Source organism: Ranitomeya imitator, chromosome 2 (assembly GCF_032444005.1).
Source record: "Ranitomeya imitator isolate aRanImi1 chromosome 2, aRanImi1.pri, whole genome shotgun sequence".
Classification (NCBI taxonomy): Eukaryota; Metazoa; Chordata; class Amphibia; order Anura; family Dendrobatidae; genus Ranitomeya; species Ranitomeya imitator.
The window spans coordinates 372,186,595-372,210,111 of NC_091283.1; the positions used below are offsets into that span (position 1 = coordinate 372,186,595).

Below are 23,517 nucleotides of genomic sequence, written 5' to 3' on the forward strand. Positions count from 1 at the left end.
ACTGACAGCTGCCGTATTTCCTATATGGTACATTTGTTGCTCTTGTAGTTTGTCTGCTTATTAATCAGATTTTTATTTTTGAAGGATAATACCAGACTTGTATGTGTTTTAGGGTGAGTTTCATGTGTCAAGTTGTGTGTGTTGAGTTGCGTGGTGACATGCATGTAGCGACTTCTGTGAGATGAGTTTTGTGTGGAGACATGCGTGTAGCAACTTTTTGTGTATCAAGATGCATATGACAGGTTAGTGTAGAAAGTTGTGTGCAGCAATTTTTGCGCATGGCGAGTTTTGCGCGTGGCGAGTTTTATGTGTGGTGCGTTTTGAGTAGGGGCAAGTTTTGTGTGAGGCAACTTTTGCATGTGTTGCAACTTTTGTGCATGTGGCAATTTTTCCGCGTGTGCGAGTTTTGCATGTGGCGAGTTTTCCATGAGGTGAGTTTTGCACGTGTGGCATGTTTTGCGTGAGTCTAGTTTTGCATGTGGCGAGTTTTGCGCGTGGCGAGTTTTGAGCGGCGACTTTTGTGTTTCCACTTTTATGTGTCGAGGTTGGTGTATGTGTGGTGAAATGTGTACTGAGGGTGGTATATGTGTTCAAGCACGTGGTAGTGTGTGGCGCATTTTGTGTGTGTGTTCATATCCCCGTGTGTGGTGAGTATCCCATGTCGGGTCCCCACTTTAGCAACTGTACAGTATATACTCTTTGGCGCCATCGCTCTCACTCTTTAAGTCCCCCTTGTTCACATCTGGCAGCTGTCAATTTGTCTCCAACATTTTTCCTTTCACTTTGTCCCCATTATGTAGATAGGGGCAAAATTGTTTGGTGAATTGGAACGCACGGGGTTAAAATTTTGCCTCACAACATAGCCTATGACTCTCTCGGGGTCCAGACGTGTGACTGTGCAAAATTTTGTGGCTGTAGCTGCGACGGTGCAGATGCCAATCCCGGACATACACACATACAGACACACATTCAGCTTTATATATTAGATTTATACATACAAGTCTATAACAATGAACTTTACACATCAATAAGTAGAATTAAGCCATGTAATAGATGTGTCTTTTGTGGGGTGGCCGCAGGATGCTATTTTTAGGCTGTGGGGGCCAATATCCATGGCCCCTTTCCAGCCTGAGAATACCAGCCCCAACTATCGACTTTAGCTGGGCTGGTTATAAAAAATGAGGGGGACCCCTCGCTGTTTTTCTTTAAATTATTTATTTAAATTTTTAAAAAACGACGAGGGACTCTTCTATTGTTGATAACCAACCATGATATAACTGATAGCAGAGAGTTGCAGACCGCAGCTGTCAGTTTTCACCTGCGCCGATTATCAAAAATATAAGAATCCTCACGTCATTTTAGAAATAACAATTTATAGCAAGGCGCCAGCTGCTGAATATTCCCATTAGCGATTCCTACTCCCGCTGTTATCAGTGACAGCAGGCGTAGGCTGATGGGAGTAGTACACTATCATCACCCGATGCCTGTGACCAGAGATAACCTTTTTACTGCTGGCCACAGCTGCTGGCTCACGCTGCCATCTGACAGCGTGGGAACTGCAGCTCTCTGACCAGCTTTAACTATCTTACCACCAATCAGATCCACCCGGTGTTTCTCACACTGTAATCCAGATGACAGCGTGGCAAACACGTAATGTTCAGGTTGCTGAACCCCAAAACAGTAACACGGACTTCCTGGAGAAGTGTGGAGTGTTCAGGGTCCGTGCCTGAAGAGTAGGTGAATATTAGAACACTGAAATTTACTGTTTGCAATCAACCATCTCTTGTGGACACATGACCCACCAGGTATGTAACCGATATGAAGGATGGAAGGAGAGAGTATGAGACCCCACACATCATGCCACCAAATGTGGTTTGTCAGGGAGAAAGTCAGTGCTAAATGAAATATCTGTGTATATAGACAATATCACAGTTGTGCAGGTCTGAAATGAGTTACCTATAATCAAAATGCATAGGAATAAGGTGGGAGCCGTTCTATGTCATGGTGTTTAATCATCATTGGCGGCGTGCAAGTCATGTATTGGTGCATGGCACAGAACTTCTAATCATTGCTGCAGTGCTGGTTCATTCTCTAATTGTAGATCTGTGCCAATTTTTCTGGCCAGAAGGTTCAATCCATAAGACTTTTCTGTATATAATCCGTTTGTTTTTGTACTGTTTTTTTACCTTGTATGTAAATCTTATTTCTTTTATTTGCTTGGACAAGTGATTGGGAGAAGCGGAGTTCCTTTTACAATCACAAGTCACGAGTGCAGCAAATGGGTGATGTTTATGACATTCCCGTTTATACAATCTGAGAATACAACATCTACACTTTCTATCTCCTCAAATGTTCCCCTTATTATTTGTTTTGTTACATGGGATCTTGATGATGATGTTACATCGTCATGTTCTCATTTAGGTGCCTCCAATTTCAGATCCTCTCAGTGGAGATCTTCTATATAAGAGAATTTTCCTGATTGACCCATCAAGGATGGATAGGAACAAGGAGCAGATGGCAAAGAGGATATTACACCTCACCCTAGAGATCCTCTTCCGGCTTACTGGAGAGGTGAGAAATTCTGATTACGTCACATTACATCATTTTTATCTGTGGGAATAACAGATGGACAGAACTGGAGAGGTGAGGACTCTGGAAATGTCTGTAGTGAGATTTATGAATGTGTCTCTCCATAACCAGGATTACACAGTAATGAAGAAGACCTCAAGTGAGGGTTTTCAGGACTCTGTGTCTGAGGCATGGGGAAAACCACTGAGCCCAATCACTGGACCTCACCCCCTGATACATGAGGACATCAATCACCAGAAAATCCTAGATCTCGCCTACAAGATGATTGAGCTGCTGACTGGAGAGGTGACACTGCTGGGAATGATGGGACATTATACACTAATGCCATGAAGGGGTCGGGGGATGACTGTATCATTGTATGTGTCAGGTTCCTATAAGGTGTCAGGATGTCACCGTCTACTTCTCCATGACCGAGTGGGAGTATTTAGAAGGGCACAAAGATCTGTACAAGGACATCATAATGGAGGTTCGCCAGCCCCTCTCATCACCAGGTAATAGACAGGACTAAATTCACATGGCTTATAATTATCTAGTTGTAAAGAATGAATTCAGTCCCTGTATGTATTTCCTTCAGTTGTATCCATTAAGAGGACAACACCAGAGAGATGTCCCCGTCCTCTTCTTCCACAGGACTGTAAGCAAGAAAATCCCAAGGTTCCTCAGGTAGATGGAGAAATGGTGTGATATCATCTCCTCTATGATGTGTAGACGGCTGTGAAGATTTTTTGGATAGTCTTGTTTTATCCACCAGTTTTATACTTGTGTAATGAGAACTGTGGAGATGGCAGAATTAGAGCTGATCATAGATGTGACTTCTCCATCTGTCTGTGACTTTTACAATATTTGTTTTAGGGTGAAGATCTGACACATATTAATACTATAGAGACATATGTGAGGGGTGATGAGCGGTGTAAAGAGGAGATTCCTACAGATGACTACCCAGGTGAGTAGTAACCACTAAATGAAGAGAAGTCACAGATTCTCCTCTAGTTAAGTAAATAAGGCAGCACACTGCAGCGCTAAAACATGCAAACTTGAAAACACAAAATTTGAACTGCAATACTGCACTAGAAATATGAAAAATGAGAGCTTTTAGCGCATAAAAATGGCCAATTTTATGTGTACCTGGTAGCCTCTTTACGGCATCTCTCTTATACCAGGTCCTACGCTTGCCCTACCTCGCTGAGAATAAACGTCTCCATCTGAATGGGTGCATGTGAAACCTCTTCTTAGGCTAAAATTCTCTCTCTCTATGGAGGGGTATTGGACCTGCTGTAATTAAAACACCTGAAGCTAGGAGGCGGAGTGCACGATCAGAAGGCTAGAGAATACATTTCAAAAACCTGACCTGCACATCCAAACATAGACTCAGTGTGAACAGGTGCTGAACCTAGAGTCGCCAACTCGTATATAGTTAAGTAAATAAGGCAGCACACTGCAGCGCTAAAACATGCAAACTTGAAAACACGAAATTTGAACTGCATTACTGCATTACTGCATTACTGCACCGTGGTCCAGCTATAGGCTGGACCACGGTGAGTCATTGGACGTGGTATATCTCGATTTTTCCAAAGCGTTTGATACCGTGCCGCACAAGAGGTTGGTACACAAAATGAGAATGCTTGGTCTGGGGGAAAATGTGTGTACATGGGTTAATAACTGGCTAAGTGATAGAAAGCTGAGGGTGGTTATAAATGGTATAGTCTCTAACTGGGTCGCTGTGACCAGTGGGGTACCGCCAGGGCCGTATTTACCACTAGGCACTTGAGGGCACGTGCCTAGGGCGGCAGGATGCGGGGGGGCGGCACCTGAACAAGGTTTTGTTTATTTTTATTTTTTTTATTTTTTTCTTCAATGGTCCGGGGCTTGCCCGCCCTCCTCCGCCCACCTCCGCCCACCTCCGCCCTGCTCCCTCCACCCACCTATGTCTTCTTGTTGGGCGGGTCTCAGATCACACGCAGTTAAATGTACTGCACAGGGAGCCAGAAGCAGAAACACGTCACTTCATAGGCCCCGCCCCCTCCTCGCTAAGGCGCCAAATTCAGTAGCTGCCTGACAGTCCACCCGCCCACCTCAGTGTCCTGGCTGCTGGGGATCACGTCCCTCTGCTGTAACCTGGCCGGACTGCTGGTGCCTTGACCCGGGGATTGGAAAGGCTAAAGCCCGCTCTGCCCATCAGGACCTGCGAGCGGCTGGCAGTGGGGGGCGCTGGTGGTGGGGAGCGCCATCCTGGGCTGTGGGAGAAGAGCAGCTGAAACCTCTGGAGTTAGTATGAGAAGCCTCCACCTGGATCCCGGCAATTTCCTGTGAAGTGCTGAAGCCCAGGACAGCGGTCAGCAGAGCAGCACAGACCTGGCACCAGCATGCGTCTCTCCAGGAATCCAGGCTGGGTGATCCTGCCCATCACGCTGCCAGCCTTCTCTTTACCAGGACCTGGATAGTGTAAGTGCACGGCAGGGGCTCGGGGCTGCTCTGTGATGGGGGCGGTATAGCCGGGGAGCACTGATCAAAGGAGTCTGTGTGTTGGAGAGAACGCTAATGATGTGTGAAAAGTCTTGGGGGAGGAATGGGGCTGATACTGATCTGTGCACCTCCAGGAGATGCCATGGTCCCAACAATGCCTGCAAGTCCTGGCACCTTCATCATGTCACTGTACCGTCAGCAGATGGTCTGCAGCCGCCTGTCATGTAAGGGTATGTGCACACGCTTCGGATTTTGCTGCGGATCCACAGCATTTCCCATGCATTTACAGTACCATGTAAAGCAATGGGAAATGAAATCCGCAGTGCACATGCTGCGGAAAAGAGCGTGCGGAAACGCAGCGGTTTATTTTCAGCAGCATGTCAATTCTTTCTGCAGATTCCGCTGCGGGTTTGCTCCTGCTCCAATAGAAAACTACAGGTGAAAACCCGCAGAAGAAACCGCAAAAGAAACCGCGGTAAATCCGCAGTAAAAAACGCAGCGGTTTTTCACTGCGGATTTTGCAAATCCACTGTGGAAAATTCCGCAATGGAATCCGCAGCGTGTGCACTTAACCTAAGGGTCACTATGGGGGAAAATACTAGGTGGTCCCTAGAAGGTCATAGGTCCAATATGAGCACTGCCATCCATAATGACACTACCCTGGGGTTGTCACTACGACTGTGGGGTTGTCAGCATTTATGACTGATTGTTATTGTGACAGTTCTGATATTTAGCAGCACTATTTTCTTTTAGGCAGCGCAGTACATATTGGGGATGGGATGTATGGAACTGTTAAGGTACCGTCACATTTAGCGACACTGCAGCGATCCAGACAACGATCCCGATCGCTGCAGCGTCGCTGTGTGGTCGCTGGAGAGTTGTCACAGACAGCTCTCCAGCGACCAACTATGCGAAGTCCCCTCGTAACCAGGGTAAACATCGGGTTACTAAGCGCAGGGCCGCGCTTAGTAACCCGATGTTTACCCTAGTTACCAACGTAAACGTAAAAAAACAAACACTACATACTTACCTACCGCTGTCTGTCCCCCGGCGCTCTGCTTCTCTGCACTGTCAGTGCCAGTCAGCCGTAAAGCACAGCGGTGACGTCACCGCTGTGCTTTACGGCCAGCGCTGACAGCCAGTGCAGGAAAGCACAGCGCCGGGGGACAGACACCGGAATGTAAGTATGTAGTGTTTGTTTTTTTACGTTTACGCTGGTTAGTAACCCGATGTTTACCCTGGTTACCAGTGAAGACATCGCTGAATCGGTGTCACACACGCCGATTCAGCGTTGTCTGCAGGAGTCCAGCGACGAAATAAAGTTCTGGCCTTTCTGCTCCGACCAACGATCTAGATCGCTGCTGCGTGTCAAACTCAACAATATCACTACCAGGACGCTGCAACGTCACGGATCGCTAGCGATATCGTTCAGTGTGACGGTACCTTTCATCTATGTTCACATGTTGCATTTTTTTAATGCAAATTTAAAGCTGCATTTAAGCTGCCTACAAAAAGCAGTTTTTGCTGTGTTTTGTTGTCTTTCGTGCATGTTGATAAAGTTTAGTGCCCCTCCACCTCCCCAAAAAAGTCTGATTTAACTCTAAGGTTTTTACACCAAAAACTGCTACTTGCGATTTCTGCTGCGTTTTTAAAAAGTGCAGCATGTCACTTTCAGCATTTTTTATGCTTTTTTTTTTTTTTTTTTTTAAACAAGGGCATAAAAACCGCTGAAAGTGACATGTTGCAGTTTTTAAAAACACAGTAGTTTTCCAAATCAGTCAGGGAAATAAAACCAAAGTGTGTGCATGAGATTTCTGAAATCTCATACACTTTCCCGAAAATACTGTAAAACGCAGCTTACAACTTGCATAAAAAAGCAGCAAAAAACCCTGCAAAAATACAACACATGAACACAGTCTTATTAGTAATGTTTTAGGGTAAGTTCACACAATGGCGGCGTTAATGGACTACGTTACACCGCGTTATGCCATGGTGTAACGTAGTCCGTTAAACGGGTTCACATAACGTGAACCTAGCCTTTGACACGCTGTCATGTGCATGACAGCGCAGCAAACACCGCTTCTGATCGGTGGTGAAATCGTCCCGGCGGGTCAGTGAGCCGCGGTTCCCACAGTGTCAGGAGCCAGCGGCATGACAGGGAGTCAGAGAACTATTTCAGTCCCTCCCCTTATGAAAAAATGGACCCTCAATGAAAATATGTCTACTACAATGGTGAGACCAAACCATTTTTTATCTTGAGCACTGGTATGCACGAGCACTTTATACACGTGGTTTTCTTTGTGTCTTTTTTGCCCATGATTTTAGTGTTGTATAAAAAGTTATGTTTTAATAATAAGGGAGACTCTCCTAGCTAAACTCAGTTATGCCATACAAATTCATCAGATTAAGAGAGCTGCTGTAAAAATACAGCAGGTGTATGGGCTGTACGGTCTGGGTCCAGGTGCACGCGCAGTCCTCATATTGAAGCTGGCCCGTGCTGGCCGTACACCTGATAAGCCCCCACAATGCACCGGACCAGAACTGATGTCCGGCTGCACGTCATACTATGAGGAGGAGGCGGGAATTTTAACATAGGGGGCGAGAAAAGAAGGAATGATGACACCCAGCGGGGCGTGATAAGAGCAGCGAGGGGGAGAGATTGGAGACCCGGAGACTACCCGTCCCATTCTACGCCATAACCTGGAGCCTCATTATCAGAGGAATATGTCAGTTAAATTGTTTTTCTAAAGCTTTATAGTGCAGTTTTAGATCAGAGGGGTTGTTAGGGATGAGCTTGCAAGGTGCAGGGACAGGTAGTTATGGCTACTTGCGGACATATGCGGCACTTGCAGTTTTGCACTTGTGGTGAGACAAAAAAACAATGCTAACCGGATCGTGGCAAGTGCCACACATGTCCGCAAGTACCATATTGAATGAATGACACAGTGTTGCCGTAAGTGATCCGTTACGTGGCAGATGCAGAAAAACTGCCGGATCATCCGCAAATGGCAAAAATTGCTGATGTCAAAGTAGCCTAAGTCACCATCGACAGTATCTGCATTAGTCATACCAATGGGGGAGGCAGCACGAAAAGTGCCTAGGGCAGCATAAAGTCTAAATACGGCCCTGGGTACCGCAGGGGTCAGTATTGGGACCTGTTCTCTTCAACATATTCATTAATGATCTGGTAGAAGGTTTACAAAGTAAAATATCGATATTTGCAGATGATACAAAACTATGTAAAGCAGTTAATACAAGAGAAGATAGTATTCTGCTACAGATGGATCTGGATAAGTTGGAAACTTGGGCTGAAAGGTGGCAGATGAGGTTTAACAATGATAAATGTAAGGTTATACACATGGGAAGAAGGAATCAATATCACCATTACACACTGAATGGGAAACCACTGGGTAAATCTGACAGGGAGAAGGACTTGGGGATCCTAGTTAATGATAAACTTACCTGGAGCAGCCAGTCCCAGGCAGCAGCTGCCAAGGCAAACAGGATCATGGGGTGCATTAAAAGAGGTCTAGATACACATGATGAGAGCATTATACTGCCTCTGTACAAATCCCTAGTTAGACCGCACATGGAGTACTGTGTCCAGTTTTGGGCACCGGTACTCAGGAAGGATATAATGGAACTAGAGAGAGTACAAAGGAGGGCAACAAAATTAATAAAGGGGATGGGAGAACTACAATACCCAGATAGATTAGCGAAATTAGGATTATTTAGTCTAGAAAAAAGACGACTGAGGGGCGATCTAATAACCATGTATAAGTATATAAGGGGACAATGCAAATATCTCGCTGAGGATCTGTTTATACCAAGGAAGGTGACGGGCACAAGGGGGCATTCTTTGCGTCTGGAGGAGAGAAGGTTTTTCCACCAACATAGAAGAGGATTCTTTACTGTTAGGGCAGTGAGAATCTGGAATTGCTTGCCTGAGGAGGTGGTGATGGCGAACTCAGTCAAGGGGTTCAAGAGAGGCCTGGATGTCTTCCTGGAGCAGAACAATATTGTATCATACAATTATTAGGTTCTGTAGAAGGACGTAGATCTGGGGATTTATTATGATGGAATATAGGCTGAACTGGATGGACAAATGTCTTTTTTCGGCCTTACTAACTATGTTACTATGTTACTATGTTACTATGTAAAAATGAGAGCTTTTAGCGCATAAAAATGGCCAATTTTATGTGTACCTGGTAGCCTCTTTACGGCATCTCTCTCATACCAGGTCCTACGCTTGCCCTACCTCGCTGAGAATAAACGTCTCCATCTGAATGGGTGCATGTGAAACCTCTTCTTAGACTAAAATTCTCTCTCTCTGTGGAGGGGTATTGGACCTGCTGTAATTAAAACACCTGAAGCTAGGAGGCAGAGTGCACGATCAGAAGGCTAGAGAATACATTTCAAAAACCTGACCTGCACATCCAAACATAGACTCAGTGTGAACAGGTGCTGAACCTAGAGTCGCCAACTCGTATATAGTTAAGTAAATAAGGCAGCACACTGCAGCGCTAAAACATGCAAACTTGAAAACACGAAATTTGAACTGCATTACTGCACTAGAAATATGAAAAATGAGAGCTTTTAGCGCATAAAAATGGCCAATTTTATGTGTACCTGGTAGCCTCTTTACAGCATCTCTCTTATACCAGGTCCTACGCTTGCCCTACCTCGCTGAGAATAAACGTCTCCATCCTGTTTTTTCTGCCTGTGTATGTTTTTTCCTCTCCGACTCACCGCCAATATTTGTGGGGGGCTGTCTATCCTTTGGGGATTTTCTCATGCAGCTCCAAGGTCACCGGATCATAACAGTACAACTGGCCAACAATGAGTTAAATGCATCTCAGAAGAAGGGAAGAAAGGTCTTGAGCCATTTTTTTTCTCCAGTCTGTTTTGTGTTCTCTTCCCTCTTAATATCTGGGTGGCTGAGGAGCCTGGTGCAAGCATGAATGTTCAGGAATTAGCTTCTCGTGTAGATCAGCTTGCTGCTAGGGTGCAAGGTATTTCTGATTATATTGTTCAGATTCCTGCTTTAGAACCGAAGATTCCTACTCCTGATTTGTTTTCTGGTGACAGTTCTAAATTTTTGAGTTTTAAAAACAACTGTAAACTGTTTTTTGACCTGAGACCTCGATCCTCTGGTGATTCCATTCAGCAGGTAATAATCGTAATCTCCCTGCTGCGTGGCGACCCGCAGGATTGGGCATTTTCCCTGGAATCCGGGAATCCGGCTTTGTTTAATATTGACTCCTTTTTTCAGGCTTTAGGACAATAATATGATGAACCTAATTCTGTGGATCAAGCTGAGAAGACCTTGTTGGCCCTGTCTCAGGGTCAAGAGGCGGCAGAATTGTATTGTCAGAAATTCAGAAAATGGTCTGTATTGACTAAATGGAATAATGATGCTTTGGCGGCAATTTTCAGAAGGGGGCTTTCTGAATCCGTTAAAGATGTTATGGCGGGGTTTCCCACGCCTTCCGGTCTGAGTGATTCTATGTCTCTGGCCATTCAGATTGACCGACGCCTGCGGGAGCGCAGAACTGTGCGCGCTGTGGCGTTATCCTCAGAGCAAATTTCTGAGCCTATGCAATGTGATAGAATTCTGTCTAGAACGGAACGACAAGGTTTCAGACGTCAAAATAGGTTGTGTTATTATTGTGGCGACGCTTCTCATGTCATTTCTGTCTGCCCTAAACGGGACAAAGAGGATCGCCAGTTCAATTACCAACAGTACTGTACAACCTAAATTTCTGTTATCTGTGTCCTTGATCTGCTCATTGTCATCATTTTCTGTCATGGCGTTTGTGGATTCAGGCGCCGCCTCGAATTTAATGGATTTTGAGTTTGCCAAGCGTTGTGGTTTTCCCTTGCAGCCTTTGCAGAACCCTATTCCTTTAAGGGGCATTGATGCTACACCCTTGGCTAAAAATAAGCCCCAGTTTTGGACACAGGTGACCGTGCGCATGGCGCCAGCCCATCAGGAAGATTGTCGATTTCTGGTGTTGCATAACTTGCATGATGTTATCGTGTTGGGTTTTCCATGGTTGCAGGTACATAATCCTGTGTTGGACTGGAAGTCCATGTCTGTGACTAGTTGGGGTTGTCAGGGGGTTCATGATGATGTTCCTTTGATGTCAATCTCCTCTTCTTCACCTTCTGAAATTCCAGAGATTTTGTCTGATTTTCAGGATGTATTCGATGAGCCCAAGTCCAGTTTCCTTCCACCGCACAGGGACTGCGATTGTGCTATTGACTTGATTCCAGGCTGTAAGTTTCCTAAGGGTCCACTTTTCAACCTGTCTGTGCCTGAACATACCGCCATGCGGAGCTATATTAAGGAGTCTTTGGAGAAAGGGCATATTCGGCCATCTTCTTCACCGTTGGGAGCGGGGTTCTTTTTTGTTGCTAAAAAAGATGGTTCCTTGAGACCCTGTATAGATTATCGCCTCTTGAATAAAATCACGGTCAAGTTTCAATACCATTTACCTTTGCTTTCTGATTTGTTTGCTAGGATTAAGGGAGCTAGTTGGTTTACCAAGATTGACCTTCGAGGGGCATATAATCTGGTTCGTATTAAGCAGGGTGATGAATGGAAAACTGCGTTTAACACGCCCGAAGGCCATTTTGAATACATTGTGATGCCATTCGGACTCTCTAATGCTCCATCTGTTTTTCAGTCCTTCATGCATGATATCTTCCGGACTTATCTTGATAAATTCTTGATTGTATATTTGGACGATATTTTGATTTTTTCCGATGATTGGGAGTCTCATGTGCAACAGGTCAGGATGGTATTTCAGATCCTTCGTGACAATGCCCTGTTTGTGAAAGGGTCTAAGTGTCTCTTTGGGGTGCAGAAAGTCTCTTTTTTGGGCTTCATTTTTTCTCCTTCGTCTATAGAGATGGATCCGGTTAAAGTTCAGGCCATTCATGATTGGATTCAGCCCACATCCGTGAAGAGCCTTCAGAAATTTTTGGGTTTTGCAAATTTTTATCGCCGTTTCATTGCTAATTTTTCCAGCGTGGTTAAACCCTTGACCGATTTGACGAAGAAAGGCGCTGATGTGGCGAATTGGTCCTCTGCGGCTGTCTCTGCCTTTCAGGAGCTTAAACGTTGATTTACTTCTGCTCCATTGTTGCACCAACCGGATGTTTCTCTTCCGTTTCAGGTTGAGGTTGACGCTTCTGAGATTGGGGCAGGGACCGTTTTGTCTCAGAGGGATCCTGTTGGTTCCTTAATGAAACCGTGTGCCTTCTTTTCCCGTAAGTTTTCGCCTGCTGAACGCAATTATGATGTCGGCAATCGGGAGTTGTTGGCTATGAAGTGGGCGTTTGAGGAGTGGCGACATTGGCTTGAGGGAGCTAAGCACCGTATTGTGGTCTTGACTGATCATAAGAATTTGATTTACCTCGAGTCTGCTAAACGGCTGAATCCTAGACAGGCTCGATGGTCCTTGTTTTTTTCCCGTTTTGATTTTGTGGTCTCGTACCTTCCGGGTTCTAAGAATATTAAGGCTGATGCCCTCTCTAGGAGTTTTTTGCCTGATTCTCCTGAGGTCTTAGAGCCGGTCGGTATTCTGAAAGAGGGGGTGGTCCTTTCTGCCATTTCCCCTGATTTACGACGGGTTCTTCAGGAATTTCAGGCTGACAAACCTGACCGCTGTCCTGTGGGGAAATTGTTTGTTCCTGACAGATGGACTAGTAGAGTGATTTCTGAGGTTCACTGTTCCGTGTTGGCTGGTCATCCTGGCATTTTTGGTACCAGAGATTTGGTTGGTAGGTCCTTTTGGTGGCCTTCATTGTCACGTGATGTGCGTTCTTTTGTGCAGTCCTGTGGGACTTGTGCGCGGGCCAAGCCTTGTTGTTCCCGTGCTAGTGGGTTGTTTTTGCCATTGCCAGTCCCTGAGAGGCCCTGGACGCATATTTCGATGGATTTTATTTCTGATCTTCCGGTCTCCCAGAAGATGTCTGTTATCTGGGTTGTTTGTGACCGGTTCTCTAAGATGGTTCATTTGGTGCCCTTACCTAAATTGCCTTCCTCTTCAGATTTGGTTCCGTTGTTCTTTCAGCATGTGGTTCGTTTGCATGGTATTCCGGAGAATATTGTGTCCAACAGAGGTTCCCAGTTTGTTTCTAGGTTTTGGCGGGCCTTTTGTACTAGGCTGGGCATTGATTTGTCTTTTTCTTCTGCATTTCATCCTCAGACAAATGGCCAGACCGAGCGAACTAATCAGACCTTGTAGACTTATTTGAGATGCTTTGTGTCTGCTGATCAGGATGATTGGGTGGCCTTCTTGCCATTGGCCGAGTTTGCCCTTAATAATTGGGCTAGTTCTGCTACCTTGGTTTCGCCTTTCTTTTGTAATTTTGGTTTTCATCCTCGTTTTTCTTCTGGGCAGGTTGAGCATTCTGACTGTCCTGGTGTGGATTCTGTGGTGGACAGGTTGCAGCAGATTTGGGCTCAGGTGGTGGACAAGTTGGTGTTGTCTCAAGAGGAGGCTCAACGTTTTGCTAATCGTCGTCGGTGTGTTGGTTCCCGGCTTCGGGTTGGGGATCTGGTCTGGTTGTCTTCCCGTCATGTTCCTATGAAGGTTTCTTCTCCTAAGTTTAAACCTCGGTTTATTGGTCCTTATAGGATTTCTGAGATTATTAATCCGGTGTCTTTTCGTCTGGCGCTTCCGGCCTCTTTTGCTATCCATAATGTCTTCCATAGATCTTTGTTGCGGAAATATGTGGAGCCTGTTGTTCCCTCTGTTGATCCTCCGGCCCCTGTGTTGGTTGATGGGGAGTTGGAATATGTTGTTGAGAAGATTTTGGATTCCCGTTTTTCGAGGCGGAAGCTTCAGTACCTGGTCAAATGGAAGGGTTATGGCCAGGAGGATAATTCTTGGGTTTTTGCCTCTGATGTCCATGCTGCTGATTTGGTCCATGCCTTTCATCTGGCTCGTCCTGATCGTCCTGTGGGTCCTGGTGAGGGTTCGGTGACCCCTCCTCATGGAGGGAGTACTGTTGTGAATTCTGCTCTTGGGTTCCCTCCAGTGGTTGTAAGTGGGAATGCAGTTGTCTCTGACTCGCAGTCCTGGCAAGGTGTATCGGATGATTACAAGTCTGACTGGGATATTTAGGTGTGCAGGATCCTTTAGCCCTTGCCAGTTGTCAATGTTACTTGTGAAGTATTGGATCACTTTCTGGCTTCTCCTGCTGGCTGTCAAATTCAGCAAAGATAAGTGTTTGGTTTTTTGTGTCTGTGGCTCACTGCTGTGTGCTTGTTTCAGTTTTATTCCTGCTCTGTTTGTAGGATTCACTGGAGTTGCAGATATACGCTCCTACATCTTTAGTTAGATGTAGGAAGTTTTTTGTATATTCTGCTGTGGATTTTTTGAAGGGTTTTAATACTGACCGCACAGAACTCTGTCCTATCCTGTCCTATCTAGCTAGAGTGGCCTCCTGTGCTAAATCCTGTTTTTCTGCCTGTGTATGTTTTTTCCTCTCCGACTCACCGCCAATATTTGTGGGGCGCTGTCTATCCTTTGGGGATTTTCTCTGAGGCAAGATAGTATTCCGATTTCCATCTTTAGGGGTATTTAGTCCTCCGACTGTGACGAGGTGTCTAGGTGTGTTAGGTACACTCCACGGCTACTTCTAGTTGCGGTGTTAAGTTCAGGATTGCGGTCAGTATAGTGGTTACTTTCTCCAGTGAAAATTCTCATGCAGCTCCAAGGTCACCGGATCATAACAGATACGCTGGCGTCTCAGGCCTCCTATCCGTTATAGGTACCCCTAAGATAAGGGAAAGCCAGGGCCCCATTATAGTGGCAGGGACAGGTGCGGGTCCCAGTACGCCGTCCTGCCCCTTTATCGCTGTTAACGGCGTGACACCTGTGTAGGGACCAGAGATATTCCCCCTCCCAGGCTACCAACATCAGCCCTCAGCTGTCCAGAAATGTCATATCCATAGGATGGTCCAAACCTGGCACTTAGCTTCGCTATTCCCACTTGCCCTGTGGTGGTGGCAATTGGGGTAATAGCGTTGGGGTTGAAGTCACCTGTGTGTTGTCAGTTGACATTAATCCTAGGGGTTAGTAATTTAGAGGCGTCTATAAAAAGCCTCAATTACTAACCCCATAGTAAGTATTGAAATAAACACCCTGGATGAATAAAATCCTTTATCTACTATATAAAGCTGAATGTGTGTGTGTGTGTGTGTATGTGTGTGTGTATGTCCGGGATTGGCATCTGCACCGTCGCAGCTACAGCCACAAAATTTTGCACAGTCACACGTCTGGACCCCGAGAGCGTCATAGGCTATATTGTGAGGTGAAATTTTAACCCCGCGCATTCTAATTCACCAAACAATTTTGCCCCTATCTACATAATGGGGAAAAAAGTGAAAGGAAAAGTGTTGGAGGCGTCGCAGCTACAGCAACAAAATTTTGCACAGTCACACGTCTGGACCCTGAGAGCGTCATAGGCTACGTTGTGAGGTGAAATTTTAACCCCACGCTTTCCAATTCACCAAACAATTTTGCCCCCATCTACATAATGGGGAAAAAAGTGAAAGGAAAAGTGTTGGAGGCGTCGCAGCTACAGAAACAAAATTATGCACAGTCACACGTCTGGACCCTGAGAGCGTCATAGGCTATGTTGTGAGGTGAAATTTTAACTCCGCGCTTTCCAATTCACCAAACTATTTTTCCCCTATCTACATAATGGGGAAAAGTGAAAGGAAAAGTGTTGGAGGCAAATTGACAGCTGCCAGATGTGAACAAGGGGGACTTAAAGAGTGAGAGCGATGGCGCCAAAGAGTATATACCGTACAGTTGCTAAGGTGGGACCCCAACATGGGATACTCGCCACACACGGGGATATGAACACACACACAAAATGCGCCACACACTACCACGTGCTTGAACACATATACCACCCTCAGCACACATTTCACCACACATACACCAACCTCGCCACATAAAAGTCGAAACACAAAAGTCGCCGCTCAAAACTCACCACGCGCAAAACTCACCACATGCAAAAAATAGGCTCACGCAAAACTCGCCACAAGTGCAAAACTCACCTCATGGAAAACTCGCCACATGCAAAACTTGCACATGCGGAAAAATTGCCACATGCACAAAATTTGCAACACATGCAAAAGTTGCCTCACACAAAACTTGCACATACTCAAAAGGCACCAGACATAAAACTCACCACGCGCAAAACTCGCCATGCGCAAAACTTGCTGCACACAACTTGCTACACTAACCTGTCACATGCAACTCAACACACAAAAAGTTGCTACACGCATGTTGCCACACAAAGCTCATCTCACAAAAGTCGCTACATGAATGTCGCCACACACAACTCAACACACACAACTTGACAAACGAAACTCGCCCTAAAACACACACAAGTCTGGTATTATCCTTCAAAAATAAAAATCTGATTAATAAGCAGACAAACTACAAGAGCAACAAATGTACCATATAGGAAATACGGCAGCTGTCAGTCACATAACCTGTCTATTATGTGTATGTGTGAGCTAATATATACTGCCAGGGGGAGGACTTCCTGTTGGCTAGGGATTTATCAGGCTGCCAATTTATCTTACAAATACTGAGGTAAAAATACTGAGCAAATAACGTGTTAACGAGGTCTAATACAGGAGATCACACAGGTATATACTATATACAGGGGAGATGACACACAGATATATACTATATACAGGAGAGATGACACACAGGTATATACTATATACAGGAGCAGATTACCTACAGGTATATACTATATACAGGAGGAGATGACATACAGGTATATGCTACATATAGAAGATGACATACAGGTATATACTATATACAGGAGGAGATGACACACAGATATATACTATATACAGGGGAGATGACACACAGGTATATACTATATACAGGAGGAGATGACATACAGGTATATACTATATATAGAAGGAGATGACATACAGGTATATACTATATATAGGAGGAGATGACATACAGGTATCTACTATATATAGGAGGAGATGACATACAGGTATATACTATATATAGGAGGAGATGACATACAGGTATATACTATATACAGGGGAGATGACACACAGCAGGTATATACTATATACAGGGGAGATGACATACAGGTATATACTATATACAGGAGATGACATACAGGTGTATACTATATATAAGGGAGATGACAAACATGTATATACTGAGGTGAAAATGAGAGGTGTGAGGTGAAAATGAAAAGGTGTGATTGCAAAATGAGAGGAGTGAGGGAAAATAGTGTAGTGATCGGAAAATGACAGATGTGAGGTCGAAATGACAAGTGTTAGGCGGTAATGAGAGGAGTGAGGGAGAAAATGAGAGGTGTGAGGGAGAAAATGAGAGATGTGAGGGGGGAAATTAAAGATGTGATTGGGAAAATGAGAGAAGTGACGTGCTATAACTAACCACAGATATTTACTATGCCCAGGCAACGCCGGGCTCTTCAGCTAGTCTAATATATAAAGCTGAATGTATGTATGTGTGTGTGTGTGTATGTATGTATGTATGTCCGGGATTGGCATCTGCACCGTTGCAGCTACAGCCACAAAATTTTGCACAGTCACAGGTCTGGACCCTGAGAGCGTCATAGGCTATGTTGTGAGGTGAAATTTTAACCCCGCGCTTTCCAATTCACCAAACAATTTTGCCCCTATCTACATAATGGGGAAAAAGTGAAAGGAAAAGTGTTCGAGGCGTCGCAGCTACAGCCACAAAATTTTGCACAGTCGCACGTCTGGACCCCGAGAGCGTCATAGGCTATGTTGTGAGGTGAAATTTTAACCCCGCGCTTTCCAATTCACCAAACAATTTTGCCCCTATCTACATAATGGGGAAAAGTGAAAGGAAAAGTGTTGGAGGCAAATTGACAGCTGCTAGATGTGAACAAGGGGGACTTAAAGAATGAGAGCGATGGCGCCAAAGAGTATATACCGTACAGTTGCTAAGGTGGGGTCCCGACATGGGATACTCACCAGACACGGGGATGTGAACACACACACAAAATGCGCCACAAACTACCACGTGCTTGAACACATATACCACCCTCAGGACACATTTCTCCACACATACACCAACCTCGCCACATAAAAGTCGAAATACAAAAGTCGCCGCTCAAAACTCACCACGCGCAAAACTCGCCACATGCAAAAACTAGGCTCACACAAAACTCGCCACAAGTGCAAAACTCACCTCATGGGAAACTCGCCACATGCAAAACTTGCACACGCGGTAAAATTGCCACATGCACAAAAGTTGCAACACATGCAAAAGTTGCCTCACACAAAACTTGCCCCTACTCAAAACGCACCACACATAAAACTCGCCACGCGCAAAACTCGCCATGCGCAAAAATTGCTGCACACAACTTGCTACACTAACCTGTCACATGCAACTCGACACACAAAAAGTTGCTACACGCATGTTGCCACACAAAACTCATCTCACAAAAGTCGCTACATGCATGTCGCCTGTCACGATTCACACTGTGACCGTCACCCCTACGTCACGGGTCGGGGTGACTTTAGGTGTTGTGAATTCTGTGGCAGAGCTCCCTCCTGTGGTCACAAGTGGTACTTCGGCTGGTTCTCTCTGTGAGCTTCCGTTGGTGGAGGAAAGTGGTACTGCGGCTTCTGAGTTTCCTTCCTCAGGTGATGTGGTGAAGTCGTTAGGTGCTGCTCTATTTAACTCCACCTAGTGCTTTGATCCTGGCCTCCAGTCAATGTTCTAGTATTGGACCTGTTTCCTCCTGGATCGTTCCTGTGGCCTGCTGCTCTGCATAGCTAAGTTCCTCTTGCTATTTGTTTGCTGTTTTTTTCTGTCCAGCTTGTCTATTTGTTTTTTTCTGCTTGCTGGAAGCTCTGGGACGCAGAGGGTGTACCTCCGTGCCGTTAGTTCGGTACGGAGGGTCTTTTTGCCCCCTTTGCGTGGTTTTTGTAGGGTTTTGTGTTGACCGCAAAGTTACCTTTCCTATCCTCGCTCTGTTCAGAAAGTTGGGCCTCACTTTGCTAGATCTATTTCATCTCTACGTTTGTCTTTTCATCTTAACTCACAGTCATTGTATGTGGGGGCTGCCTTTTCCTTTGGGGTATTTCTCTGAGGCAAGGTAGGCTTATTTTCTATCTTCAGGCTGGCTAGTTTCTCAGGCCGTGCCGAGTTGCATAGGGAGCGTCAGGCGCAATCCACGGCTGCCTTTAGTGTGGTTGGAGAGGATTAGGGATTGCGGTCAACAGAGTTCCCACGTCTCAGAGCTCGTTCTTGTTTTTTGGGTTATTGCCAGGTCACTGTATGTGCGCTGACCTCTATGTCCATTGTGGTACTGATTTACCTTTCATAACAGTTAGGCCAACATACGGCTATCACATGTGCAGGGGGGCTTATCTTAGTTATCCCTCCGCTTCACAATGTGATGAAAAAACACACACAAGGCTATTGACCTCTTAGTTTACAGCAGGGGCTTATTCTAGGTATCCCACTGCTCTTCAATATACCACGAACTGCAGGGATTTATGTATATCCCGCTTACAGTTCCACTTAAAACTTGCAGCTCCCTGGCATCCCCCTTACTCTCAGGTCAGATGTGGTACTGCACCTGGGGTAATTAGTCGCCAAAAAGCTGCCTGCTATGTACTGGCTATTGGGCATGCTGCAGCGACGCGATAAACTACTCCCACTCAGGCAGGAACAATAATTATGAACGCCGCAGTCGCTACAGCATCACCCAAAAGTCTGCACACTATCGCTGCCACCGGCTTCGATTAAATGGGTCCGAAGCTTACCCAAAAACAACAGTAGCGTAATTCCCTTCAGGAGCCTTAGGGTACGGTTTAGAACAGGAGAATGAACTAGTATTAAATAATATACCCCATCAAAAGTTTCAGGCAGTGTTTTATCAAAATATTTTACAAATGATGTTACAAATGAGACAATTGCAAATATGTACAAGGTAATTATAACATAAAGGGATTACAGGAGAAAAGATAACACTCACATGTTCAAAGCATTGCAGGCACCCAGGCTAGTGGAGTTTCCATACGTCCCAGTTCATGGGACGTGCTCAGGGCTCTCCAGAAAAAAAGACAAGAAGCCTGTGCTGGGGATCTGGGCAGACAGTTATAGCTGCGGCCTGTAACATCCCAGAAAGGGGTTGGATCACCTCGTCCCTCCTACCTCTTCAGTTAACTAATTTTACCCTAACCTATATCTAATTTCTATAACTCCGCTACAAAACATGTCATAGTCATAACAAACCCAGCATTCATCTCGGATTAATGTGGGCATTCTAATGAGATCAAATATGTCCTATCTGGGATACATATTTACAGAGAAATCCCTACTTCTTTACCAGATGGAGTTAGAAGCCCGTGTTTAGAGGGATGGGTAGATCCACCGAGGGAGATTAAGAATATATATTTTCGTATTCTTAACGTAAACGGTTTGCGTAATATCTTACAAAAACAAAACAAAGAACTTCCATGAATTCTAGAGACTTAGAATCCAGTTCTAGCCGGTCACTCTCCACTGCAGGGATGTCGTAAATACCTTTGCTCTCCGAGCTAGAGGTAATAAACTCTTCTTCCCCCATCCCTTGGAAAGGAAAGCTCTTGGCTGAGTGCCAGGGAAGGGGGCTTTTTAGCCCGCAGCCTGCTAACAAGAGAAACTACTTATATGATATTTCATACCATATCGTGACATCGCCACACACAACTCAACACACACAACTTGACAAACGAAACTCGCCCTAAAACACACACAAGTCTGGTATTATCCTTCAAAAATAAAAATCTGATTAATAAGCAGACAAACTACAAGAGCAACAAATGTACCATATAGGAAATACGGCAGCTGTCAGTCACATGACCTGTCTATTATGTGTATGTGTGAGCTAATATATACTGCCAGGGGGAGGGCTTCCTGTTGGCTGGGGATTTACCAGGCTGCCAATTTAGACTACAAATACTGAGGTAAAAATACTGAGCAAATAACATGTGAACGAGGTCTAATACAGGAGGAGATGACACACAGGTATATACTATATACAGGGGAGATGACACACAGATATATACTATATACAGGAGAGATGACACACAGGTATATACTATATAGAGGAGGAGATGACATACAGGTACATACTATACACAGGAGGAGATGACATGCAGGTATATACTATATACAGGAGCAGATGACCTATAGGTATATACTATATACAGGAGATGACATACAGGTATATGCTATATATAGAAGATGACATACGGGTATATACTATATACAGGAGGAGATGACACACAGATATATACTATATACAGGGGAGGTGACACACAGGTATATACTATATACAGGAAGAGATGACATACAGGTATATACTATATATAGAAGGAGATGACATACAGGTATATACTATATATAGGAGGAGATGAAATACAGGTATATACTATATACAGGGGAGATGACACACAGCAGGTATATACTATATACAGGGGAGATGACATACAGGTATATACTATATACAGGGGATGACATACAGGTGTATACTATATATAAGGGAGATGACAAACATATATATACTGAGGTGAAAATGAAAGGTGTGAGGTGAAAATGAAAAGGTGTGAGTGCAAAATGAGAGGAGTGAGGGAAAATAGTGGAGTGATCGGAAAATGACAGATGTGAGGTCTAAATGACAAGTATTAGGGGGGAATGAGAGATGTGAGGGGGAAAATGAAAGATGTGATTGGGAAAATGAGAGGCGTGATGGAAAAATAAGAGAAGTGACGTGCTATAACTAACCACAGATATTTACTATGCCCAGGCAACGCCGGGCTCTTCAGCTAGTTTGAAATAAAACAAAATACCCTGTTTTACTCATTTATTTAATAATAAAAAAAACTAAGGGAAGTGCGGGGAATATTTTCTAGGGCTGGTGCGTCTAAGTCGGTCCATTTTATACCAACTCCGATTTGGGAGCTGAGATCTCAAACTGCGCTCTGATTTTCCTGAAATCCACTGCAGTGAAAACAATGAGAAGTGGGGGGACTCCGCTGATATTTTCTGCAAATCCGAAGCCTACCGAAGCCACACTCATCCAAACATCAACTTCTCCAAAGGGGAAATAGGAAAAAATATATATTTTGCAACTTTTTCTGAATCGGACAATATCATACTGTTTGGGCACATGACAGGGCTCAGAAGGGAAGGAGCGCAATTTGGTTATAGGTATTCAGATGCTGCTAAAATGGTTTGCGGGTATAATTTGCAGATCACCTAACGTGCCAGAGCGGTGGAAAAGCAGAACATTAGAAAATCGCATAAAGTGACTGTATTACCAACATGAAATTCATCTTTAAGAGTTGTGACTATTTTGACTCCACAGGTAATCTCTTGAAACTAGCATGTAGTGGATGCTGGAGAGTAAAAATTACATGTACAGTGGGTACGGAAAGTACTCAGACCCCTTTACATTTTTCACTCTGTTTCATTGCAGCCATTTGGTAAATTCAAAAAAAGTTCAATTTTGCTCTCATAATGTACACTCTGCACCCCATCTTGACTGAAAAAAAAACAAAAATGTAGAATTTTTTGCAAATTTATTAAAAAAGAAAAACTGAAATAGCACATGAAATAGCACATGGTCATAAGGATTCAGACCCTTGGCTCAGTATTGAGTAGAAGCACCCTTTGAGCTAGTACAGCCATGAGTCTTCTTGGGAATGATGCAACAAGTTTTTCAAACCTAGATTTGGGGATCCTCTGCCATTCTTCCTTGCAGATCCTGTCCAGTTCCATCAGGTTGGATGGTGAACGTTGGTGGACAGCCATCTTCAGGTCTCTCTAGAGATGCTCAATTGGGTTTAGGTCAGCGCTCTGGCTGGGCCAGTCAAGAAGTTGTTCTGAAGCCATTCCTTTGTTATTTTAACTGTGTGCTTAGGATCATTGTCTTGTTGGAAGGTGACCCTTCAGTCAAGTCTGAGGTCCAAAGCACTCTGGAAGAGGTTTTCATTAAGGATATCTCTGTACTTGGCCGCATTCATGTTTACTTCAATAACAACCGGTCATCCTGTCCCTGCAGCTGAAAAACACCCCCATAGCATGATGCTGCCACCACCATGTTTCACTGTTGGGATTATTATTGGGCTGGTGATGAGCAGTGCCTGGTTTTCTCTACACATACCACTTGGAATTATCAACACAAGGTCTATCTTTGTCTCATCAAACCAGAGATTCTTATTTCTCATAGTTGGGAGTCCTTCATATGTTTTTTAAGCAAACTCTATGTGGGCTTTCATATGTCTTGCAGTGAAGAGAGGCTTCCGTTGAGCCACTCTACCATAAAGGACGAGTGGTGGAGGGCTGAAGTGATAGTTGACTTTGTGGAACTTTCTCCCATCTCCCTACTGCATCTCTGGAGCTCAGC

At 44.7% G+C, this 23,517-nt stretch overlaps 1 protein-coding gene across 1 annotated transcript in view; it reads left to right on the forward strand.

The window, feature by feature from the left end:
* Nucleotides 1-23,517, forward strand: part of LOC138663978 (oocyte zinc finger protein XlCOF7.1-like) — a 45,694-nt gene that overhangs the window by 15,109 nt on the left and 7,068 nt on the right. Inside the window, exons 3-7 of the mRNA XM_069750375.1 lie at nt 2,438-2,571; nt 2,701-2,874; nt 2,957-3,080; nt 3,164-3,252; nt 3,442-3,532. Coding sequence (XP_069606476.1) covers nt 2,494-2,571; nt 2,701-2,874; nt 2,957-3,080; nt 3,164-3,252; nt 3,442-3,532 — 556 coding nt within the window. The 5' untranslated portion in view covers nt 2,438-2,493. The remainder of the gene's footprint in view (nt 1-2,437; nt 2,572-2,700; nt 2,875-2,956; nt 3,081-3,163; nt 3,253-3,441; nt 3,533-23,517) is intronic.